This window comes from Watersipora subatra, chromosome 4, assembly GCF_963576615.1.
Source record: "Watersipora subatra chromosome 4, tzWatSuba1.1, whole genome shotgun sequence".
Lineage (NCBI taxonomy): Eukaryota > Metazoa > Bryozoa > Gymnolaemata > Cheilostomatida > Watersiporidae > Watersipora > Watersipora subatra.
The window spans coordinates 67,051,966-67,079,728 of NC_088711.1; the positions used below are offsets into that span (position 1 = coordinate 67,051,966).

A 27,763-nucleotide genomic window follows, 5' to 3' on the forward strand; every position below is an offset into this window, starting at 1 on the left:
ACAACCATATATGCCGTTTTTTGTAGAAACAAGTATTAAATAAAACTATTACTTTGAATTTAGAATGGAATATAAAAATTAAAGTACTAAAAATCATTTCATCATAAATGCTTTACATCTGATGGTTGATCTTTGACCTTATATCGTGTGTTTCAATCATTACATACAATATATTATTCATATTTGCAATAAAAAAATATTTTCAGAATCAGAATCTTAAAGAATCTTTTCATATTACTTATAGGGTTTAAATGACATTTGTATGATATCAAAATTCTTGAGTTTGTACCAAACTACAAAGCTCGTGGGCAGAAAACTATCAACTTGTATTATAGGTAGACATTGTGGACAGAAATCCTTACTAAGAAATAAAAACAATATATCTGGAAGATTGTTATGCACTACCACTGTAAAGATAAAGATAAAAGGTCTCCCTGCAAGGAAACCTTTTCAGTGGGAGATATTCAGTGCTAGCTTTGCTCACCACAGTCATCTAGCAACAGAAATGAGAACACACACTGGAGAGAAGCCATTCTAGTGCAATATATGCAGTAGTGGCTTTACTCATCGTCATAGTTTAACAAGACACATAAAGACTCATACCGGAGAAAAGCCACTTCAGTGTAAGATTCGCAGTAGTCGGTTTGCTCAATGTGGTACTGTAACGGATCATATGAGGACGCACACTGGTGAAAAACCTTTCCAATGCAAAATATGCTGTAGTAAATTTGCTTGTCGCCGTTATCTAACAAGTCATATGAGGATTCATACTGGAGATAAGCCATTTCAGTGTAAGATATGCAGTAGTCGGTTGGCTCATCGCCATCATTTAACAAGACACATGAGGAGTCATACTGGAGAAAAGCCATTCCAGTGTAAGATATGCAGTAACCGGTTTGCTCAATGTGGTACTCTAACGGATCATATGCGGACTCACACTGGAGAGAAGCTATTTCAGTGCAAGATATGCAGTAGTTGGTTCTCTCAATGTAGAACTCTAACGGATCATATGAGGACTCACACCCGAGAGAGGCCATTTCAGTGCAAGATTTTCAGTAGTCGGTTTTTTCAACAATGTAATTTAACAAGACCCATGAAGACTCATACTGGAGAAAAGCCATTTCAGTGTAAGATTTGCAGTAACCGGTTTGCTCAATATGGTACTCTAACGGATCATTTGCAAACGCACACTGGAGAAAAACCATTGTGGTGCAAGGTGTGCAGTAGTAAGTTTGCTGATCGCCATAATCTAACGAGTCATATGAGGATTCATACTGGAGAGAAGCCATTTCAGTGTAAGATTTGCAGTGGTCGGTTTTCTCAACGCTACAACTTAACAAGTCATATGAAGACTCATACTTGATAGAAGCCATTTCTATATAGGACATACAACTGTACATGTTCAAATGTACTTGGATACACTCATATACTCTTATTTGGGTATGTAAAAGTTGTATAGGGAGTGTCTTTTTTGATGTGTATTTGCATCTGTTGTATATTGAGATATTATTTACTTATCTAATTGTGGTGGGATATATGGAGTTTTGTGGTCAAATATTGCGTGTATGTGTTCTATTGAATGATAAGCTTCGGTTTAGTTTATAAGTTTGTTTGAACCGACATGAACATGACTAACAACTGCAACTTTTTTTAGATGGGTACATTGGTTGATCCTCCTGACCAAACCTACTGACGTTGGAAACATCGAATCAATTACTTTTGTAATTAAATATTTATAGCAAAGCTTTAATATTTATAACAGCTAAGGTTTTTTGGTGCATTTATTGTTGGATTTAGTAGTTGAATTTCAGCCTTATTGTGTATCTTCAGCCTGAAAGTTAAAAACACAATTTTATGGTATTAACATCTGAAAATAACTATAAAGATTCTGGTTTCAATACTTTTTTTAATTCTGGATACTTTTATCCATAAGCTGACAACATGTATAGGATAAACCTGAGCTTTAAAGACTGTTTTTCCGTCACAGGTATACAGAGTGTATAGGCCGTACCCACTGATTTTTCATTTGTTTAATACACCGTAAACCCTCTATTTGAACGCCACTTACATATGAATGCTTCTTCGACATTCTTTAATCTTTGCGAACCCATAATAGCAATTGTTGAGTCGAAAAGTGTCCACAAAAAGGTGGTAGTAATGACTCAGTTACCTCAATGAAATTAATTATTTCATTGCTCATGTTCATATCGAAGTTCGTTTTCCAACTTTGAAGGTGTTAATTTTTTTGTCAAAATTTTGAAATCAACGCCGTAGACACCATTAATAGCTTTATTAGGCTAATAGTAGCTGATTTTTTGGTGCGAACTTGATACTTCGGCGTACATGTATGCGAAAAGCAGTTTAGATTTACGATGGTATATGAACCACTATTTTTAGGCTAAATGTTGTGCTTAGCGATGCAGCAAAATTTCATCATTTGTACAAAAGATTGTTTGGACACTAATATTGACTAGTCCCACAGTGCAGAAGAATTGAGGTCGAAAAACCTTTATGGCAAATACTTTTGTTTCAAAATTGTTTATTTTTGTTTCTGATTGTATTATAGTAATATTATAGGTACGGTTTGTTTATGAAACTTGTTCTTGAAAATAAATCTGCAGCATTTGATAGATTACCATTCTACAATGTAAAGTTTGCAGATTAATAGTGTATTATTTGATAGAATGCTTGAGGTTATCTTAACATGGCTTACAATTGATCGACGCTCACAACTCCACTTCTACTTTTTTTCAGACGCCCCATTGATATTCAACAACAGGTGGTCATTTGAGAGAAAGGTAAATCTCTAACGTCGGTGAATTTTATTAGATCTCGAGAAAGAGAAATAGTGGCTGTTGGGTCTTCAAGAAACTTGCTGCGCAAAAACAGAGCTAATGTATTTATATCACTTATGTAGTAAGTCGTAGAAGATAGCTCAGGTCTACTATACTTGGAATTACTAAGAAGTCCTAGAATAGATATGAGGACTTACAGAGCAAGTAATGAGAGTGTAACTTAAGGCGGAGCTAAGTCTGTGCCCAGGACTCCTCCACTTCAAAGTCTAGTTGTAGCAAAACTTGTGGAGCATAACAAGCTTAGTAAAGATAACAGACCATCGAGAACTCCAAAAAGGAAGACCCGATTTGGGAGACAAGTTAAAAAACCCAATAGATTGAACTTATAACTTTGTTTTTTAGTTTTAGGTACATATTGTAATTGTTTCTGTTGTATTCCAGATATGAAGACTATAGTATTGGGCAATTTAATGGTAAGGGAGTTGTAAGTTACTAAGTAAAAATTACGCAGTACCAGACTGCCAGCTGTGACACTCCAAAACCTCCCCTTATGTCACCCTTACTCCACCTGCACGTTTTACCAGAAAACATCGTAGTGCCAGACTACACCAGTAGGGTTACTCACGAGTCACCAAGATTCAGAAAGACTCTTAATAATCCTTTCTAAAACACGACAAGCACAGAGTCACAAGCTATGCAAACGAAGCTCGGATTCCCAATGACAACATGGCTGTTTTTTCTCGTCCGGTGGCGCATGCCCACAAACCCTTCCGAGCTATCGTCGGGCACCACGTGACTACTAACTCACATTTCCCCCAGCTTTTAAGAAGCTACCAGCTATCCCTCATAGTCATCCAAATACTGGAGACGCCGTTGCTCCCGCTGCGACTGCCTGAGCATTGACGGTTGAAGCTCAGGCTCATCAGGATCTAAATCCCTGGACGGAACCCCAGCAGTCTGAGGCTCACCATCCATGTTTTGAACTTCATCCTTGGCAGTCTGAGGACCGTCCTCCACATCTCCCTCCAAGACCTCAGCTACCTCACAGGGATGCAGCTGAGGCGGTGGGGAAGCAGCAGAACCGCGTAATCTATCTAGATTAGGCCGGCCGTCTTTGACCAGTTCACGGATGCCGTTTTCCCTACTACGGTCAGTGCCAAACCGCCGTTTGCGGACATCCCTCACATGCCTCGGCATGCCATCCATGCACACGTTGTGCTTTGAAACGACTCCGGTGATCACTCCCGGTGCCCACTGCCTAGTGCACGACAAAATCGAAGGTTTTACCAACACCTCATCGCCGACAGCAAATTTGCCTTGACTGACCTCATCTAACCCCCGTAGATTGACGTCAAAAGACACTCGCCATGAATATCGATACAGAGTATTCGAGGGTACCGAACCCCCATCTGTACCCTTTCGAGGCATGACATTATACCAAAACGTTGCCTCCTCGGGGCTAATTCTTCCCCTCTCGGCAATCCTCTTAATTGTCCTGTGATTCCTCTCCACGATTCCGTTGCCACTCGGCGCGTAAGCGGCACGAAATCTCAGAGAAATCCCCTACTCGTCAGCAAACTTTGCAACAGTTGCTGACCTAAACGCCATGGAATTGTCCATTAACAATTTGTCACACAGCCCTCGCTCAATTGTGACCGTGCGTAACTGAGCCACGATGTGCGCTGCCATCTCACTTGGCAAGCGGCGCCAGATAGCGAAACGTGACGGCCTGCAATCAACCATGGACAGGAACACCTGGCCGCCATAGTGAGTCATGTCTATGGCCACCCGGCACCAGTTCCCCTCGACAGCCAAGCTGCCTGTTTCTACAAGGTTCTCACCTCTCGGAGCCGGGTCAACACGCTGACAGGCCTCACAGCCAGCCAGCTCGCGTTTGACCTGCTCCCGTGTCAAGTCACTGCGTACTTGCTGAGCAAGGTACAGTGTTCTCTCGACACCCAGTTGGTGAGGCAAATGAGCCGCCCACACAGCATCCCCGAGGGTCTCGCCGGTGAAGTTGACAGCAGCCATACTCTCGGCCTCACCTCCACTCATCTCACGGTGTCCAAGCCACTTCTTGGGCACCCTTGTCATTCTATCCGCCTTGTTCTCCACAGTAGGTACAAGACGCATAGTGACCGATAAGCCGTATTTGGTGATCGTATCATGGATCACCCCCAGCCGACGCTTCACCAGCATCTCTGTAGCATCTTTTGTGTGAACACGATTGCGCCCGTCAGTTGTATTTGACATCCAATCGACAACTGTGAGAGAGTCAACCGCCAAGGTGAAGGTCTGGAACTCCCACACGATAGCCAGGTTAACACCTCATCCCACAGCTTCCAACTCGGCAACATTGATGTGTGAATGGTATGACTCTTTCCTCAGCCACGACGCATCCTCAACAATGCTGCCATCAACCTCAACTGCCACACCGAGGCCCAGAGAGCTAGCATCTGTCCACACAACGACCGAATCGTTCGGTTTTACGTGCCACGGACCCCTAACAGGGTCCTCCTGACATACCCTTGTGTAAAGCTCACTAGCCAGCGAGCTGACCTCCTTTTCAACAGGGGCATCCCAGGCTCCGTTGCATCCCAGCCGTTTCAAGAAGCTGCGATAGGGCCGCAACCACCCAGCCACTGGGTAATGACCGACAAGTCAGCCACAAAACGAGAAAAGCTCTCACTTAGTCAGCCCAGCTGGCTCAAGATGTATTTCAGAGAGTGCAGTTTCCCTCGACATTTGCAAATGTCCACGAGTATTTCCCTTCATGGAAATGCCCAACAACCGACCTCCATCAAGGCCCTCCGGCTCTTTCATCGCGAGTCCATACTTAGCAAGGTGCTTCCTCAGCTCCTCCATGCCAAGCACAGACTCCTGCACTACTATATTGTTGATATAGTGGTCAGTCCCTTGTCGGACCCGCTCGTCGAGCGAAAGAACCTTGCCTAGGATTTTGGTCATGATCCTAGGCGCACATGAAAGCCCGAAGCCTAAATGTGTCAGCGCATAAGGGACCCCCTTATACTTCACGACCTGGTATTTCCACAGGTCCTCCAAAACATGGATTTGTACGTACGCAGACTTGAGGTCAACTACCCCAAGTTTGCCACGCAACTGTCTCCACTTCCGAATTTTCTCGCCGCACACAGCGACCGTGTCACCTCCCGTGTGACTCTCAACAAACACGGTCAGTTCACGGTAGTCCATGACTGGTCGCACTTTGTCCTTCGTTGGTTGAAAAACGGCCAAAAGGGGGATAATACCCTCAATGGGCCGACTCCATCTTTTCAACCAACCTTTTGAGATCCAGCTCTCAATTTCAGCACAGTACCGCTCATGCAAGTTAGGTGCCCGAGTACACTTGTACTCCGTGACCCGGGTCTGCAATCCTTTCGGAGATTCCCCGGACCACCGCCAGCTAACGGTCCAACGGCCTTGGGCAAAAGTGGCAAAAAAATCGGGGTCGTCGACTCGCAGTGACACTAGATCACCACCCAACCCCGACAACGGTGCCACCCTTGCCACCCCGCATGCGCAGCCAGCCCCAGTATCCTGCTCTGCAGGTACTCTACAGCATCCACTCTGATAGGGTTTCCCCCACATGACCGAATACTTCGCATCACTTCCTCTACGGACAGTGACGCCTCCCATGTGGTCAATGATGTCGCCACCCAGCAAGCAGTCAACCCCAAGATTGCACAGCTTGTCCGTAACAAGTGCCGTGACGCCGAAACAGTGTCCCTGTACATCGACGTCCACCCGACACTGACCCTTCACATGAGACGCCTTACCATCCGCTGTCAACAGTGGGTGGCTCGGCCTAAGTCGGGTTGAGCCTATCAACACCTGCGGACTTACCAGAGTCCTCTCGCTTCCAGTGTCAACCAGACACTGAAAACCGCAACCATTCAGAAATGCTCGAACGACCGGCATACGACTGCTCATCGTAGGCGCGCCAGTCGCCCCGGACAGCCAAAGACTGTCCCGCAGTACACTCTTACTGCTTGCATGTGACCTCAAGCCTCCCCCTGTCACGCCAACGTCACCTCGGGTCCCCCTGATGTTATGGGACCCTTCGTAAGCCTGGCTTACACGGTGTCCATATGAGAGGATGCGGTGCCCCGAGTTGCATCCTCCCGATGAAAACCCGGCTCATCCTCTGTGAGCCCTGCCGCCGCCCCAGGCGGCGGTCATACAGGACAGTCCCGTACAAAGTGCTCCGTACTGCTGCATCGGAAACACCCGACCCTCTTGCCAGAAGAAGTCTTTTTCGCCCCCGTACCAGACAAAGGCCGCTTAATACGTGGGCAGTCCTTCACCCCGGTGTGGACCCCCACATCAAAAGCAACTGTTTTTGCTTTCCGGCTGCTTGCCAGAAGCAGCCCCCAACTGCTTGCCAGAAGCAGTCGCCGGCCGGTTACCAGAACTGGCCGTTGAGCTAATTGTTGAGGGGTGACCCTCAACAGCTCTCCGGGAAACCAACTTCCCCCTCACTCGGTTCAGCACCGAACCAAAATCAGCAGTATACGCCTGATCGTGCGTAACTGCCCACTCATAGACTGACTCAGGCAGCCCTTCATAGAACTTGGTCCTAAACACCATATCCTCCAGCGCCACCCCCAGTCTACCGCCGAGCCGCTCCAAGCGGTCCAGGTACATGTCAACTGTCTCCTCGGATTCGAGTCGACAGCTGACAAAGCGACGCCATGCATCCTGTCGAGGCATGGCGTACTCGGCAGTCAACACTGCCTTCACGACATCCGACTGGGATGCCTCACCCACCCTCATGCGTCCATGCACTCTGGCGGCATTGCCATCGAGCATGTACGCAATCAGCGTGCACGGAGCAATGTGCTCCAACTCACACAGTCGCTCGTACTGCGAGAGCCATGCGGTTACCTCAACCGCACCATCACTGGCAAATGGCTGCATCTGCCAGCTCAGCCTTTCTAAAATAGGCCCTCGTGCCTGGTTCATCAGCTTCGCTAAAAAAGCGGCATCTAGAACCAGTGGCACTGTTACAGTGCTTGCGGAGCCCCCGGGTGGCTGACCACCTCCGCCATCGGTAGATGGCTCAGCCTTTTGGCTGCTCCCAGGCTCGCTCATGGCCTGCTCGTGCTCACCTCAGCCCAGCTGAGTGGCACCACCTAACAACAAGGCAAAATAAATACAATGTATAAGCCGAAATAGCTTGTAAGTTACTAAGTAAAAATTACGCAGTACCAGACTGCCAGCCGTAACACTCCAAAACCTCCCCTTATGTCACCCTTACTTCACCTGCACGTTTTACCAGAAAACACCGTAGTGCCAGACTTTACCAGTAGAGTTACTCACAAGTCACCAAGACTCAGAAAGACTCTTAATAATCCTTTCTGAAACACGACAAGCACAGAGTCACAAGCTACACGAACGGAGCTCGGATTCCCAATGACAACATGGCCGTTTTTTCTCGTCCGGTGACGCATGCCCATGAACCCTTCCGAGTTATCGTCGGGCACCACATGACTACTAACTCAAAAGAGTTGAATAACCCCTCATGAAAGATGGTATTTATCTCGGTAGCAAACTGGGTGCATTTGTTGCGGCATATATCTAGCAACTTAGGTGTTTTTAGGGATTCAATCACATACATACATATCGGTCCTGGTAGATTTACAATAATTGATGAGGACAGAAAATGTGTAACTATAGAATTTCTTAATGGCAATCAACAGGAAATATTAAGGCCGACCAGAAAGATGGTACAAGCAAATAACATTGTTGTAATATTACGCATTATTTATCCCGCCTGCTTAAACACTTATAACAATAAAACCATCACAAAATGTGAAAAGGACACTGAGCTTATAAGAAGCCTGGTTGTAGTACAAAAACTAAGAATTGCTAATCGGAGTATGTCAGGAGGTTGGGCAACTCCTTATATGTGTAAGAGACTATTTACGAAGAGACATTACTCTTGTGCTTTCAGAACTCATTTTCTTAGAGACGGCTACATCCTGGTTTTTTGGTAACGGAAGACTGGAAAAAGAAATTTGACGTGTCAATAGAATTAACAGTAGAAAAGTGACAAGTAAATAGAATAAAAAAGTTTAAAAAAAGCAAAAAATATATATATTTCTTATGATGTTAATGGCTTGTATATAGATATATAACTACAGTAACTAACGACTAACATTAGCACTAATACAGTTTGATTCAGTTCAAAGAGGAGGTTGCAGTAAGGGTGTGTTGGCATACTAGTTGACTGATCAACTATCAACCCAGTTGACAGAATCTGTATATAGATTATTGCATTTATGAGACAGTTTGGATATTGGATTTTTTATCTGGCTATTTGCTACAGTGAAGGTGTGCTGGCACCTTGAAAACACCACACAGAAGGGGCTTAAGGCAAAGGTGTAAGGCATTGTCATTGACTAATACAATCAGATGTCAGGAGCTGGATATAAACAATTGGACATTTGCCATCTTAAGTGCTTCTTGTACACTTGATCTGATTGGCTCTTCAATCTACTAAGGTATTCAAGCATTTACTGTCACCTTACAACTTAGGCTTAAAATGAATGAAAATAATCATTCAAATAGTTTGCAGTCTAGTAAATGCATATCTTGTCAAAATGAGCGATAGAAAGGTGTCCTCAGAAACGTATAAGTATTATCGTAGTACTCAGTCAAATGGCCTTATCTTCTCGTAGTAGGAAGGGTTATACAAGTTTTCCCATCTGACCGGCTTATGATTTAATCACTTTCAGGGGCACCTTTTATACAAGCCGTTTGAGAATAACAATTTTTAGTTGGCTTATTGTCAGCATTTTTTAGACTCTGTGCAATTGCTGACTACACATATCGCAACTGATCAGCTGCAACAGAGCGCCTGAGCTCATCTTTTTGTGGATCCCATGATGTTTGAAAAACTTGACCAATTTTCTGAGCATGGAATTTACAAAAGTGTTTTTATCTTTTTTGTTTTTAACTTTAAAATTATAGAAAATCTCTGGAATATGTTATGCTCAATTTTTTCTTATTTTCTGAATGTCATATTTAAAAAAAAAACTTATTTTGGCTGTGAAAAATTATTAAAGCTTACTTTTCAAAGGCTGTGCTTACTACTAGAAGCCAGCTCCTTGGGAAAATCCATGATTAAATAGAATCCCATGAAGGCATAGTTGAAAGGATTGCTTTCCATGAGTTTGATAGTTTCTGAGGTTTGCTTACTGCTAGAAGCCAGCTCCTTCGGAAAATCCATGATTAAATAGAATTCCATGAAGGCATAGTTGAAAGGATTGCTTTCCATGAGTTTGATAGTTCCATTTTCTGAGCATGGAATTTACAAAAGTGTTTTTATCTTTTTTGTTTTTAACTTTAAAATTCTAGAAAATCTCTGGAATATGTTATGCTCAATTTTTTTCTGATTTTCTGAATGTCATATTTAAAAAAAAACTTATTTTGGCTGTGAAAAATTATTAAAGCCTACTTTTCAAAGGCTTTGCTTACTGCTAGAAGCCAGCTCCTTGGGAAAATCCATGATTAAATGGAATCCCATAAAGGCATAGTTGAAAGGATTGCTTTCCATGAGTTTGATAGTTTCTGAGGACTGCTTTGGCATAGCCAGTGTACAATAAAAAAAAACCAACGCAAAACATAAAAATAACAACTAACATAAAGTGAAAAGCATAAATTGCAAATATCAAAAGTAAACTCAAGCTATGCAACTGTTGTTTATGTGACATACTCAATCTTTTCGTTGTAGCTTGGAGATGTACGTATGGATGCTCTCTTCTACTCCTCACAGCGGCTCTTTATAGAACTGGATACCTGTTTCCTTCTCACGTCTCTCCTTCCAATGTTCATGCAATATTTTGATGTCTTATGTTGAACCTGAATTAATATATAAATAAATTTAAATATATATTATGGTGAAATACAGTGATTTGTGGTTTTACTGTCCAGTTAGCATCTGACATCCTTTAGGTGGTCTGTGTGTTGGGTCTAAGATGAATAGGTCATTTAACTCCTTTTTTCGTGTATTATTGTCATCATAGGTCTTAGTAGTTTTTGGTTTCTTTGGCAACATAGGTCATCTTGTTTTCTCTCAGAACTGATATCTGTCTGATCTATCCATAATAAATACTGTGTTGAAAGCCACTAATGCGATGTAGATAGCGATATACTCATCTTAAAGGTTGGGTTACAATAAAATTCACATTACAGTTATTTGGTATCAGAAGATTCACCATGTCTTACTCTGTTGTGGTGTAGGTGCCAAATATGTGAAAATATGATTACAAGCTCTTAAATACTCAGAAACGAACAAAAAATCGCAGCCACACGAGACCGCCGTAGTTTGGATTCGTTTTCCAAAACGGCTAAAATGTGACGTATGTGTGCGAGATTGTTTCTGTTTACACTTTCATGCATCCTTATTCGTCGAACTATTTTCACAAATATACTTTACGCTTGCAATAAAAACCATGTCTATTGTTCTTACGCGTCTATTTCATCAGCATCGTAATGCTGCAACTTTGAGCATTGATATCTCAAAACCTACCAAAAAAATCTGTTTAATTTTTAAACTTTAGCATGAACGATTGCATATCATCCTCTGATGAACATGATGAGCCTTTTGGTCTGCTGTGATAGTCAAAAAATGCTGTAGAAATTGTTCGCGCCATATGGCGGGAATTATAAGTCACATGGTCAGATAATGTTAGTTTCAGTTCAAGTTTGATCTATCGCAAATAGCAAACACGCTTTCTAGTATTAAACTTGTTAATTTCAATTCGTCATAATGTCTAACGCGCCACATCGTGTTTGTGCAGCTGCCAAGCCGAGAAGCACCTTTTTTCTTGGCCAAGAGCAGAGAAAAGACTAGACCTTCACCGGGCGTTGAGCAACTGGGTTAAGCTGGATGTCACAAACTTTATTTAGTCGCCTGCTTACTCTCACCTTTGTTTTCGCCATTTCAAAGACGACATGTTTTCTAACCTATTTGCCTACTCCACATGTCACCAAAGCATGTGAGTAATTTATTTTAGAAACTACTTGTATTAGTAGTAGTAACTCGGGTTATTTTTTAGTAGTCTCCTAAAACTACTGTATTAATCTATATTTAATATTACAATATTAATGTCATTTAATTGTAATATGATATTATTAGTATTTTATCTTTTTAATTACGTGTATTATTCTTATTATAATAACAAAACTAGTTCATACTGCATATTTATCTGTAAAACGTAATATATTAATCTATAATTGATAAAATAATGTTATAAGTTTCACGATTAATTTCGCCAAATTTGTTAACCCCACTCACTTATAGATATGTTTTATAAAATAGTTATTGTCATTTTCTGGTATCATCGTTAATAGCATATTAATATTATTAGATGATTATTATTAGTATTTGATGAAGAGTTTGTGCCAACCACTGAAGACTGGGTAGATTTTGAGCGCTATGTTGGCCAGCGTCAAACGCTCTCCAATTACATGTAAGATAGAGCTGACTTAACCAAACTTGACAAAATATAAAAAATATCCATAGAGTTATTACTCACAATTTTATGTTTACAATATCATGGATTCTGATAAGGTTTGGTAAAATCTGTGTCATGATTGCATGGCTATATATTAATTTTTTTTCTGATCAAGCAAATATGACATAATAACTGTCACGTCAACTGTTGTCTTGTGATTTCAGACCCGAATCCTCCTTCAAAGAGGAGAAAATAATAGTAGGTGTGACAGCACTCCAGCGACTATTTCACTGCCACGCCTGCGCCCTCCCCTTCTCATTCACGATGGTGCGAGAAGGCGGATGGGTAGAGTTCAAGGTTACATGTGCTTCCTGTCACCAATCTTAAACTTGGGAAACAACCGCCAGGGTGAACAGAGCTCACGTCATCAACCCCCTGCTGGCAGCTGCATCACTCTTTTCTGGCGGATGCCTTACGCAGAACCTCCGTTTTCTGTCGCTCCTGAACATCGCGATACCAAGCCACAGCGTTTGCCTCTACCAGCAAAGCAAATACTTACATGGCTTGAGTGTTAATATTTACCCATAAACTTGGAAAATGTGCGTAAAAGCTTGGCACACTAATTGAATAACGACATTTAGAAACAATTTTTTTCTTGAAATGAAAATATGTCATCCTTCAAGCAAAATATATTATAATTTAAAATTCTGATTCTTCATCATAATATAGCACAAAAAGGGAGAAAAAGATTCTACATTCTTAGACTAATGATAATGATACAAATTTATCTTGTATAATGAAGTTTTACAATATTTTACAGTGTATTGCTGAGCAGTACACCCTTCTTAACAAGGGATTGATGGCAGCAATCGATTGGGAGCTTGTTTTGGCAGGTGACGGTAGATGCGATAGTCCGGGGCATTGCGTATTATACGGGGCCTACACTATGATGGATCAGAGCTGCGGTTTAATAGTCAGCAGCCATCTTGTCAAGGTAAAACTTTGACAGTTTATACTTCACAACCTGACAAAATCCCAAATTTTCCCACGACCAAACAAGAGTGAAATGATTGATTGGGAGAATTATGATAAATGCACATGTGCACACAACTCCCGAAAAATTATCCGTTAACGGCCGTCACCAAACCCTTGCAACGAAATCATATCAAGAAATTTAACTATTTTTTAGTAAAGTCGTTTAAGTATAATAATGATGCAAAACGCATATAGACCTATTTAAATATGTTACCAAGCCTTTGAAAGGTTACCGCAAATTCCTAAAACTAACCCATCTGATCGGATTCTACACAAAGAGACAGATTTTTTTGGACGAAAGTCGCCACAAAACGCTTGAAAAGCTTTGATTAATAAAAGTTAAGGCTGGAAATTGAAACGCTGAGCGACAGAGAATAGAACGATAAAGTCTTGCGCGTTTCACAAAAAAAACATGAACTTTTCACCGGTCTATAGCATTGTCGAATTGCCGAAGGTTTCGGCAATTAACATAGGTGTACAGAAATCGTTTAATTCTTGCCGATTTCAATTTTTTCATTTTCAATTTCATTTGCCGACATATTTGAATACTTTCGCATCCTAACTGATGTCCAACGCAGTGTCAGTAAAGCAAATGACGATGATATTTTTTTAACATTTTTTATGAGATTATTACAATAATTAGTTATAAGTTTGGATGACTACGGAACAATGACTACATAGTACAAATTTTCTAAAAATCTATATAAGTATCACAACTTCAAGATGTTGTTAGCTATGCCGTTTTGAAATGTAAAAAAAATTGTGCTTTGGTTTTATATTATCACTATATAAATAATATTGGTTGTTCTAATAATATCTGTGCATTTTGCTTCTAATATTGGCCAATATTGCATTTCTCTTTTTGCAGGAGAGATATAAACATATAATCTTTCCCTTTCATTATTGCTATTTGTTGTATATAATAACACCCACACCCAGTACATTACAGCTACCATTGCTGTTATCCTATTTGACTGCTAATATTGCATTTCTCAACCATCAGTACCCTTTCTTTTTCCAATATCAATTGGGTCGTGGGCAGTATGACAGTGGAATTTCTAGTTTAGTAGTTATCAATACACAAACATGAAGTTGCCGATTTAGCTAAATAATTCATTCAAATAATGTGAAAGTGATTGTTGGTCGTAATTTTTTTACTATGCAGTCAACGGAGACCACCAGCTCTAACGCAATGGAGCTGGAAGGCTTCAAGCGATGCCAGTCTGATCTAATTTCCCACGGACTGAGAATGAGGTCCATTACAACTGATGTTGTTATAAAGGTTGTGTGCATACTGCAAGCTTGTGTTTTGGCTAATGCTGCAAATTCGTTGCGGTGAGCGACGGCCTCTACCTGCCTGCTTGGTGTCTAAGATTCAGGCTCTTTTCCTACCAACGGATGATGAAGAAGAGTTTGCAGACTATGTGTTCAAGGGCCTCTGCTATGCTAGTCTGCAAACGCTTCTTCATCATCCGATGTTGAGAAAAGAGCCCAAATCTTAGACACCAAGCAGGCAGGTAGAGGCCCTCACTCACCGCGACGAATTTGCCGCATAAGCCATAACACAAGATTGCGGTATGCACACAACCTTTTTTGAGCATTTGGCAGTGGCTCTCTAAATGGGAATAGATTATCTACCAAAACAATTATTGAAAAACAATAATTGCTGATCATCAAAATAAATTCGATTTTTATATAAAATCACAAAACTAATACACTCTCTACTGTAGTAAGCTTACAAGCCAAATATAACAGTTCTCCTTGTGTTCCACGAGTTCAAAATATGTGTGTTCAACCGATGCATTAAATGTGTAACACAAGAATTGTAGATAATGCTTGACACATTAGCATAGCTTTGGTGTTGTTGGCATTAAATAAAAATCTAACTCACTATGATATCGCAGGTAATTATTCCACCCCAACTCAAGGGGTGCAGGCGTCACAAGTTCGTCCACACCAGGATGCATACACAGGCATTCATGCTCCTCGCGGTCATGGAGACGATGCGCAAACTCAGCATCATGGCAGCACAAACATTCAGGAAGAGATGGCATGTCTTGACAGCGCTTGCAGACACACCACTCTGTAGCCGGTGGTATTAGCTCATAAAGAAATGAACAGATATGTCTATGCAACCATAGCTAATACATCAGGTCGATGTTATCCAACAGTATATCAATGCAGCACTAGTTTAAAATATTAAAATTGTTAATGTTGTCATTCGAGAAAAATCTGTGATTATTTTTTCGCAATATGAAGCAATACTTATCATCACTAAAAACATATATACATAATATTCGTTCGATCACTCTCTAGCTAAAACTATTACTACTAGCTAGCTTGGCACATAAGAGCTGGCTAGTGGCGGGGCTTACTTGCTGGGAGGTTGATTCTGTTGAGGATCTTCTTCAGATAGAGCGTCAGGCTCAAAACGCCAGGGTCTTAACTCTTCAGAATTTGACATTTTTTATGATCGCAACTTAGACATGTACACGTACGTTGAATTGTCGGACGGAATGGCCAAGCTGAAACTGTAAAGTAGCGAGCATCTATATTTGAAACTATTGCTGCGATAAGTTTTAAATTGAGCTTTTTATTGGCCTTTCACTTCACGCGAGAACATCACGTGACAAGACAATAACCAAAATTCGCAGATACGTCATCGAAATCAAGAGATTCCAATCTACGGAGGCTTTTCATTTTTGAGCTTTTAAAAGTTTGTAATCACATTTCCACATATTTGGCACCTACAACACAACAAAGTAAGACATGGTGAATCTTTTGATACCAAATAACTATAATGTGAATTTTGTTGCAAGTCAACCTTTAATATTTACTATAATCACACCTTGTAAAAAATACAATGTTTTCGTTACATACTATCTGATTGAATGGTAAGTGAGAAGTTTCTGGTTTCCTTGGCAACATAGGTCAAACATTTTTTTCTCCCAGAACTGAGATCTGAAAAATCTATCCACAAAAAATACTATGTTGTAAGCCACCAAAGCTATGTAGATAGCGATATACTCATTATCTTAACATTTACTATAATCAAACCTTTTAAGAAGTAGAATGTTTTCGTTACATACTATTTGATTTACTGGTAAGTGGTAAACTATTTAGGTTTACTGGTAAGTGGTAAACTATTTGGTTAACTGGTAAGTGGTAAACTATTTAGGTTAACTGGTAAGTGGTAAACTATTTAGGTTAACTGGTAAGTGGTAAACTATTTGGTTAACTGGTAAGTGGTAAACTATTTAGGTTAACTGGTAAGTGGTAAACTATTTAGGTTAACTGGTAAGTGGTAAACTATTTAGGTTAACTGGTAAGTGGTAAACTATTTAGGTTAACTGGTAAGTGGTAAACTATTTAGGTTAACTGGTAAGTGGTAAACTGTTTAGGTTAACTGGTAAGTGGTAAACTATTTAGGTTAACTGGTAAATGGTAAACTATTTGATTAACTGGTAAGTGGTAAACTATTTGGTTAACTGGTAAGTGGTAAACTATTTAGGTTAACTGGTAAGTGGTAAACTATTTAGGTTAACTGGTAAGTGGTAAACTATTTAAGTTAACTGGTAAGTGGTAAACTATTTTGGTTAACTGGTAAGTGGTAAACTATTTAGGTTAACTGGTAAGTGGTAAACTATTTAGGTTAACTGGTAAGTGGTAAACTATTTAGGTTAACTGCCAAACTTCCAAGACAAATATCGTTTGAAGAGTTTTTAAATGTGAATGTTTAACTCTTTTCCATTAAAGGGTCATTTAGATGTTTTTTCAAGAACACAGAGATGCAAGTATTACTGTCTTTTGCACTAGCAATTATGTATTTTAACAAATTTTATGAAATACAACCAAACTCCTCATGCGAACCGCATGTAAAACTTTTATCATTGTTTATGGTACATAAGTGAGACAAGACACTAAAATACTACCAGCTTGGCTTCTTTTTCTACTCTCAGTAATGATACAAAATTGAGGTCCGCAGTGCTGCAGTCCGCAGTGTGGTTTATTTAATTTTTCACGAGGTGACACAGTATACATTAAAGAAAAATGGTAAGAAATATAAAAAAGTTGTTAACACAAACCATTAATACCGCAGTTACTGTACAGATTAGGCAATTAACATGCGGTTTATTATCTATCTGTATAGCGTAAAATCCCTATAACATAGACATTCTTGAAATGGATCATTTATGCTGCAGGACAGTTCAAAATATTTGCTAATAACATACAAGTCAGTTGAAAACACAGAGTGACTAAATGAAAGTTTTATATTAGTAAAGTTTTGATGCCAGAAACTAAGTTGAAGATGATAATACTGGATAATCTTCCTTTTAACAGTACAAAGGAATTGCCAAGAATCAAAGACCATTTTGTTTTATAACTTTAGATTAGCACTTATTGGTTTCTTATTAGTTGGTTCTAACTAAAATACTACAAAACATTTACAAAAGCCAACAGCTATTATTCTTAATTAAATAATTATTAAATGGTAATTATTATCTACCAAAAACAATTTAATGTACATAAAACTAGGCAGGCTTGTTTTTCTATAATCATTTAAAATTACAATAAGAATCATTTACAGACAGAGTGAATATTAACAACATGATGAAGACATGATACTTTTGATGGGAGTTGTCCCTTCTTTAAATATATTTTTGCAGGTGCAAGATGCTGAACAATGGTATCACTTTACTAAGTTGTAAATGTTTACATTTACTAGGTCAGACTTTTACAACAAAAGATGGTTGTAAGGCCTCTCATTTTTGCTTTTTCATTGTTATCCAATTCATTTATTGCAAATATGAAGCTGCCTGTTCTTGGTGTGGTTATACTTTTATAAAATTATTTTTATAATTTTACAAAAGAACTACTGTACCTACTGTACATAACCAAATTGCCTCAGATTTTATAGTTTGATAGCGTGATACATAAACCTGAGATGTTTCAATAGAAAGACTTGGCAAGCATGAAATAAGCTTATCTCTCATGTCTAAAGGTGTAAACACACTAGGCGATTTTATCGCGAGCGTCATGAGGAGGGCGGAGATATCGCTAGCGTGTGCATTAACACGCTTGAGCGATTCACTAGCAAGCGATATAATGGGCACGCCCACAAACTGCCAATTAAATTCGTATCATTAGTTTCTTCGGAGTTGTTAATAAATTTAGGTCAGTCAATATGGCGCCGTCTAGGCGACAACGTAAACAACTTACACATTTGTTATTAAACCTATCTCACTTTCACGGATTGTACACTGCCTACACTACAAGGAGACATAAGAAAAACGATTATTGCATTTTAAACTGTAACATTTTTCACTATTTTTATACATATTTTATTTTGTAGCGGTTTTTTATATTTAGGCCTAATGTATTAAATATTTACCGTTCTCAAGATGGTCAACCTGTGCAACGATTGATTCCAAATGTTGGTTTTCAACTTGGATTTTTTGTAATTTTTGTTTGTTATGGTGCACATGACTGGGAATGCTATTATTAAATTTATGAACAATTCAGTGCTCGTTCTGAAGATGTTTCAATATTAACAAAATAGCAAATTGTCGCTGCTGTACGTTGGTGAACATCGATAAGAAATAATTACCCGCCATAAAATTGCATTCTGGTAAAATCCAACCAATCAAAATGCATCTCGCTAGCGATAAAGTTGTGCAGAGAAAGTCTAGCGTTATCGCTCTGGATGAGCACGCTGGGTGAATTCTAGCGCAGATTAGCGCTACGCAGCGCGATATCGCTCTCAATATCGCCTAGTGTGTTTATACCTTTACTAGTTATAATTAGCTTGATGAAAATATCCTATAACGGGAGTTGTCTGCTTTGTTTAACTTTGACTAGTCCTCTCTGCTAGATTAAGCAAAAATAAGCTCCGCCTTGCAGTCGTAACGATGCAAACAATCGCACATCCAATATGCGAATGTAGGCACACGTGCGTTTAACGCTGAATAGTTTACTAGTAAAACTTTTCTTGGTAAGTTAAAGTAAGAGAAATATCTCGCAAAAATTTGGAACACTAACTTTTCATTTCTTTTTCTACTATTTCAAATAGCTTAATTATGGTTTACTAGCATAAAGTAGGTGGAAATGTTTGTGAATTACTCATAAATAATTAAATATTGACATCTTATTTACAGTTTTTGCCGTTAGCGACGCTTTGTATAGTTGACAAGATAATACAAAAGTTTTTAGCCGGAACCTCAATAAGTTTCTTGTTTGCTTTTGTGAAAAGAATTTGTTTGCTGGCAGTATAACTCATTTTATTATTTTGATTTGTGTCGAAATGAAGCCTATATTTACATATTTTGATCGGCCTTAAATAATAATGAAACTGTTGCCTAATTTATGTGCAGATTACGCGTGTTAGCGTTCATCCATTACATAACTGTGCATGTATCAGAAATCTGAAAAGGTGGTCTATTGTTGTGTTGTATTGCCGCATTATTAGTCTCTGCACGCACCTTTTTGTATTTTAGGCAAATTTTACAACATGACAGTAGCAAAATCGCGTAGTATTTAATATTGTTTGTTTCTGAACGCCACAATAACTCTTATTTTAATTGGCAATGGCTCATCATTGACTTTGTTTTTACAAAAAGTTTTATAACGGTAGGTACAGTGACAATACTCAACAAATTGTTAGTTGCAAGTTAATATCGATGAGATAATTTGGGCTATTTCTATCGAAGTTCGACAAAGTCTCCAGGCATAAACATTGTGAGGATGTACTAATGCCATGAACATAGTAGCAAGTTTTATAGATAGCTCAGCTTATAGTTAGTTAAATAGTTATAACGATACAAATATGCATTGGTGATCGAGCACCACTAGCGTGCATGTGCTTTCATGAGCATGACAAACATGAGTGAACTACCTCAAATGAAAACAATTTTTTATATCAATGTTTGTAAAATTATTTCATTGACTGCTATTACGCCTTCTTTTAGATGAGTTTACAAGTAGCAGCGCTAGAGTTCCTTCACGAGTATAGCAATATGCATAAATTAATCCAAATGGAAAGAGTTTTTTGTAACATTTTAAAGAAACTCAAAAGTTAAATGCTTTTTTATTATAAATAAAAATCAAATATGTATAATTTGATACTAGGTAATATTTTGGGACTGACTATAAAAGTAGCAAGTTTGTTTAATTTTAAACAGTTCACACTAAATAAAAAGTAAAGGATTATATAAGTAAACTCCTAAAACAGCCTATTGTCCTGTTGTTTCGAGTTTGTAGTCAGTCTGAGAGTATTCATGGACTTCACTTGCTGATGACCAGTGTTAATATGCACTAGATTCAAAATCACTGAATTGAAGCATTATACATGGATGGATAAAACTTGAGCTACATTTCCATCTATATACAACAGATATAAATTTAATGCTTATTTGTCATTGTTTGATCCCGTCGTCTAAATGTTCAATTATAGCGCTCAAGTTTTAAGAATGAAAAAACCTCTAGAGCTGAACGGGATTTGAACTCAGAAACTACAGTTCTACTGACAGGCGTTGTATCCACTACGCACAGCTTACTTACCATACTATTGAATAGTTGTGCACATAATTTTTACTAATCTCTAACAGCAGGTAGTTAAAATACTCAAACTTCAGCTAACACACTTGAGCTACTACAAGAAAAATATGTTCCCCGTCTTCCCAAAAATGCTATAGGTATAGATATATGTCTATAACTAAACCTAATTAAACTTATAAAACACAGAAATAATAAAACACCTCCATTTAAAATTAAAATAATAAATACTGTATATGTTGATTGAAAATATTTTTTTGTAAAATTTTGTTGTTGTCGCTGTACAATGACGGAAATGCAGCTATTTTCATTATATACTTGAATATCCAACAACTTGAGATCTCGTACTTAAATAGCCAACGGTTTGATAAGAACAGCATTATCAATGTCTGTCTTACAATAACAAAACAAAAATGGAATATTATTAAACCTAAACTAGGAATATTCAAACAATGGTTCTATTCTGATTACCTTTATATTTGCCTGCCTAACTTGAAAGTACTTTATCAGGTATTGCTAACAAGACTGGATTTATACATACAAATGACATGCATGGTAAACAATGTTCCGGTGTAAACTGGTTACATAAACTAATGTACAGTAGAGGTTAGCATCTAAGATGCTCATGGTGATTTCTTGTACTAAGTTCAGAGCATCCCTGTTCACAGCATTTAACATATACAGTAATACTTCAAGTAGTTATAGCACAAAAAAGGGAAGGTCAGTATAAGCCAGAAAGACTGGTAACTGTAATACTAAAAGTATAAAACACTGAGGCTGCCGAGATATATCAAAACATAGAAAATTTATTTTGTCACTATGTTTGATAGTGTATTAAAAAGGTTGACTTTAACCAATCACCATCATTGATCCTCAAATCAATATACTGTAAAACCTCTAATCGAAAGCCATGGCGCGCTAATTGAAAAACACTATTTTTCAACCCGTCCTCTATAGTGGCGGCCATTTGGAGGCGGCATTTAAATAGAGGCTGGCAGTATATTTTTAAATGGCTCATCAGACCTTTCGAAAGATGCATTTTGTCATATTACGGGTGCAGCAAATATCCTGTATGTTTTGCTCACCTTTTCTGGTGGAGCGATATTAAACCTTTTGGATGCAATAAATCTGCTAACTTATCTCTAACTTGTCAAAGATCTCTTAATAAATATGCATCGAGAAACCAAGAAATATCACTACCAGTTGATATCTATTGCTTGCAATTGACCTGCGATGATATTTTAGCTTGTGTCCTTCTTTGCATTTTCAATTTCTGTTGCATTCTAAATTTGAAGTCATATTTTTATTTTTTATTTATTGTTAACAATGTTGAACAAAAGTTTATTGCACTCATAAATATGTTTGCTATAGCTTGCAGCCAAAACTAGCTTTTTCTGTGCAATAGAATTGGAGTTACGAGCATCGATCCACTGTAAGTCATGTTAAGATAGCTTCAAGGATGCTATTAAATAACATGCTATAAGTTTGCATATTTGTAAGTTATATAATGATAATCTATCAAGTGATACAAATATATATACAATATTCATGAACAAGTGATATAGACGATCCACACTTATATTTAGAGAGATTTTTATAATTATAGAAGGAAGTTTTAGATTAGTTAGAAAGGAAAGTTTTTGGCCAATCAGACAAACATACAAATATGCCTCAATGATGTCTCTGGCAAAAGCTATAACCAAAATGCTACACCTATATTGACATCTACCTAAACCGGAAATCATCATAATGACTTGAAATTTTATTGCTCGCAATCAATTCTTTTCCATTTCAGAAGTAAATATGCAGATTCAGAAGTGGTAATACAGTGAAAGACTGCATAAATCGGATCAAAAAATTATGTTTAATGTTTCAAAGTTTTTATTAACTGTAAATTTTGCCAATATGAATCGTTATGCTCGAATAAAAATGCACTTTTAGACTGTCAACTTTAGTCAGACGAAAGTTATCATTCACTTTCGATAGGATCATATAGATTCTTAGAGCAGTATATGAAGTTTGAAAAGTCAGGAACAGAGTAATTGAACATATTTTTATTATTTGAAACATGTTGAAGACGGTTTATTTCAGTTATATTGCCATGTAGACTTGCTATGTTTTGGTTTAAAGGAAGATACTCTCGAGGAGAAGTTCGAAGTTTGAGCTTCACGATTTTCATGTTCATGACTAACTGTATATGTATAAATTATGCTCATAACTGTGTATTATATGTAATAAAAAATAATTTTACTCAAAATTTGTATATTTTGCAATTTTTCTAGTGCAAGTCAAACTTGGTTTTTGCAATAACACTTTTTTCCAAATTGGAAATTTTATGAAACTACCTTTTTTGATACACAGCTCTATATGAATGGATATGAGTTGTTTATATGAATGTAATATCATTTGAAAGAGGAGACTTGACTGGTTTTTGTGAAACTTGAACGAGTAAATTATCTCAAGTCTGTGTCTTGTAGTAGTAACTTGAATTATGACAACTTTCTGAAATATGGCGGTATTTGGGGATAATCACCTGGAAATTAGCCAGTTGCGATTGAGTTAAACGATTAACGCGATCAATACAAATACACGATTAACTGAGTTGAACCAATTGATCTTCAAATAAAATGCAACTGAGGTGATGATCATGCTGTGATTTCTTTGTAATTGTTTAATATAATTATGGTAAATGAATTTTCCGGCCTTTATTCAGGCACGTTCTAGATTGCAATAATATTGCATGAATTGTAAGAGAAATGAGTATGGTTATTTGTTCGTCTTATTTCGAAGGAGTTCCGCTTAGGCGTGGAGCTGCGACTTCTCTGCTCTCTTAGCGAAAACACTCCCCTGTATATAAGTAGTATGTAAAATATAAGAAGATATATATATATAATATATATAAAATAGAAGAAAATAATATAAATTATTTTCTCCGAGTATATAAAAAACAAATTCGTAGTCTGGCGTTCGCCACAATATAACACTAGAAATTCTACTGTCATACAGCCCTCGACCAAAGTGATATTGGAAAAAAGAAAGGGTACAGTTGGTTGAGAAATGCAATATTAGCAGTCAAATGGCACTGCAGTGCAATAGGATAACTGCAATGGTAGCTGTAATGTAATGGGTGTGGGTGTTATTATATACAACAAATAGCAATGATGAATGGAAAAGATTATTTGTTTATATATCTCCCCTGCAATAGGAAACATGCAATATTGGCCAAACTTAGAAGTAAAATGCACTGATATTATTAGAATAACCAATATTATTACTACCCTACAGGATGAAAATATTCGTTGGTTATAAAAATTCGCGATTTCACGAACAGTCAATTCCGCGAATTATTAAATTCCGTGAATAATTAGTTCTATTTTAATCACAAGGGAGAATAACCACTGCGTCAAATTAAAGACTAGCCGTTAGGCATAAATACTAAACGTAATTGAGTTCTAAAACATTTTTAAAATCATTGCCTGGGCTTTGAGCTAACACCATTGCCAATGCATTACATTTCTTTACAAAATTATTCAAGGTTGTCACAAGATATGCAGAATGGCGTCATTGTAAAAAAAGACGCTAGGCAGAAGTACTAAACGTAGCCGAGTTCCATAACTTCTTTAAAATCATCGCGGGCTGCGAGTTTTATTGCCATTGCATCAAACTTTACAAAATTATTCAAGATTTTCACAAGTTATTCGGCATGGCTTCGTCGCAAAAAATCTCTCCTAGTCTTTTTACATTGAAATCAACTCCATCAATCTCTAATACTGAAGTTGAGGACGATTGTGGTTCTGATCTGGACATTATGGTATGTATTTGATTTGCAGTGCAGATACGTTTTTCCATAATTAACTGCATTAGTTAATTGATTGGCTAAAAACTGATCGCTTTCATTAAAAACTTCAGCTATTGTTTTTGTACTTCCGTAACACTTGTTAATATTTTTCTTTTTTGTGTTTACTGCAGATTGAGAATGAAACAACCTACTCCGATTACAAAAACTAGAGACAAGTAGTAATATTCATCAATGCAGGAATATTGGCAGAGAAGCAACCAGTCAACCTAGACCCCCTTCATCGCCAACAACTCCTTGATATCGCTGCAGCAAACATGATTAGCTCTTTGGGGACGAATCACGTGAAAGCCCGTCAAACGGGCAATGTCTCGAAGGCCGAATCACGTGAAAGCCCGTTAGAAATCAGTCTACGATAGACCTTTTTTAAAATATTTTATTTTTTAAGAAAATAGCGTTTAAAAATAAAATTAATTATTTCATCAATTTCAGTAGGTTTTGTAGTAATGTTTTGAGACTGAAAAGTAATCCCTAATACGCATGTGCAAGAAGAACACGTTGCAAAAAATTGCTCTTCTTTTTTGGAAAGCTAGTCAACATGGACGGACGTGATTGCTCTAGCTCAGCCAAAAAAGTACGTTTAGATGAAGACATCAACTGGTTCGAAAGTGAGGAAGAGGATATCAGGTCAGAAGAAAGTGGGGAAGACGATGCATGTGAAATAGAAGATCAACAGAGTGAATCTGATAGCGAAAATGAGAGTGAAACGGCCGGCGATGAAACAGGGAGTATTTACGGCTTTCAAAGAGGAGCCGACTTAAAACCCAAAGATTTGCATTTTGATGACAGCTTGGCAGGAGTAAAAAGTCGAATTCCTGGACAGATAAGTATTCTTGATTATTTAAAACTTTTTATCACATCGGCCATCATGAATGTAATAGTTAACGAAACAAATAGATATGGCCTTCAAAAACATCGCCATGCCTGGGAGCCTGTCGATGACAAAGATATTTGGCGAGTTTTTGGTTTAGTTGTGCTCATGGGTATTGTCAAAAAGCCTACTCTAAAATCTTACTGGTCTAACCGGCCCCATTTATCTACGTCAATATTTGGGAAAATAATTTCAAGAGACAGGTTTTTAACGATTTTAAACTGTTTACATTTCACTGACAACTCGGAAAACCCTGCTGGCAATAAATTGTTCAAGCTAGGCAATGTGTTATCCATGATATGTGAGCGGTTATCTTCTGTTTTACTGCCAGGTAAATTTATATCTTTAGATGAAAGCTTGCTGACTTGGAAAGGACGGCTTAGCTTCAAACAGTATATTGCATCTAAAAGATCCAGATTTGGAATTAAGATATTTGCTCTCTGCGATGCTGTCTCTGGCTACGTGCACAAGCTGTCTGTGTACATAGGTGATGAGCGAGAGCAAGCTGAAGGTACCGGCAGAGGAGTCACCCACAATATAGTAATGAAATTAATGAATGGTTTGCTGAATACAGGTCGTTGATTATATATGGACAATTATTATAATTCGATAGAGTTAGCTGCTGAACTTATAAAAAATAACACTCATGTTTGCGGAACTCTGCACTCCTCTGCGGAACTCCTTTTCAGGGCAGCCAACTAATCAAAGAGTTCAGTTCACATATTCTGCAATGTAGCAGATTGATTTCTCCATGATTTGCTGTGTCTGTTCATAATAAATGTTGCTTCTTGTTTGTTGCTGCTTCACCAAATGTATGAAAAAAAGCCCATCACTCCATTCTTCTTGTACACAAACAGTTAATCTTTGCTGCAGCGGATATGAGTCTGTGCAATGAGTTGATATGCAAAATTGATACATATATAGCTTCAAGAAATACATAATAATAATTTGAATGCAAAAAATCATAACTGCAAACATATAGATCTCAAGATGCTAAGTTTTCACAAGCTGTCTGGAGGAAACAACTTCAGTCTGTAGAAAAATATCTCAGCTTTCAGATGCATATTCATTTGCAGTTTTATGCCAAATTTTACGAGAGTTATAGCAAGGTTTGAGCTGCCTTGTCGGGCGACTGTTGCAGGGTTATCGACATGGCGTCATGAGCATTTTGAAGGTCTTCACCCGCAATGCACCGAAGCTCCTAATTCTACTTTTAATGCACTTAAACAATTTTTTTTTGCAAACTCTTGCAAACATATGACACTGTGCAGATGCTTATTATAAATCATTTTCACAGAGTTATTGCTTTTTAAAATGTATTTGTTATCGATATTTTATGGAAAAAGAAGTGAAAACTTGGACAAATTAATAATTTGTCAAAAATAATCACAGACTATTTCCAGGAAATTATTGGCTGCCTGTTGAGAAATTTCTAAGCTGTCCAATGCATATTAATTTATAGCTCCATGTCAATTTGCATGCAAGTTATTGCGATTTTTAGGCGGCCATGTCAGGCCTTCAATTGTTGCTTATCTTATAGGTCGCGCACTGAGAATTTCGAGGGGCGCTCCCGTAATGTATCGGAGCTCATAACTTTACTTTCAAAGCCCTTAGACGACCATTTTTTTTTGCAAACTGTTGTGAACCTATGAATCCTTGCAAGTAGTATTTGTACAACATTGTCGATTATTCGTATCAATTTGGAAAATGCAATGGAAGTTGGCACATGAAAATAAAAAAAACATTTCTTCAACAAATTGACACGTTTGCTGGAAAGCATTTGCAAGCTAATTGCATGCAAAAACAATGAGCTTGTAGAATAATTTCTCAGCTTTCTCATGCATGTTGATTTATGCCACTACCGCAGTTGTGATGTAAGTTACTGCAGTTTTTATGCAGTCATGTCGAAGGGTCAAATCGCCCTAGTAATTACCCCCGTCCGCTGGTACTTTCCAAGCCGTAAGCCGACTGTCGCTAAAGGGTTAAATTATATATTTTATTTCACATGTATAGATATATTATAATTTATTACAAACTTGAATGTACAAATAAAATATTTCAAATACAAATAAAATTTTACAAACGATGAAGGGAGTAAATATAAACAGTTTAGCCCATATGGCGGTTGTTTAGCAATAAAATTAAACTGGTACTCTTGATAAGTGAATACTAG

At 38.1% G+C, this 27,763-nt stretch overlaps 1 protein-coding gene across 1 annotated transcript in view; it reads left to right on the forward strand.

The window, feature by feature from the left end:
• Nucleotides 1-27,763, forward strand: part of LOC137394545 (zinc finger protein 91-like) — a 61,137-nt gene that overhangs the window by 278 nt on the left and 33,096 nt on the right. Inside the window, exon 2 of the mRNA XM_068081268.1 lies at nt 577-1,345. Within this exon, the coding sequence (XP_067937369.1) occupies nt 577-1,345 (769 nt within the window). The remainder of the gene's footprint in view (nt 1-576; nt 1,346-27,763) is intronic.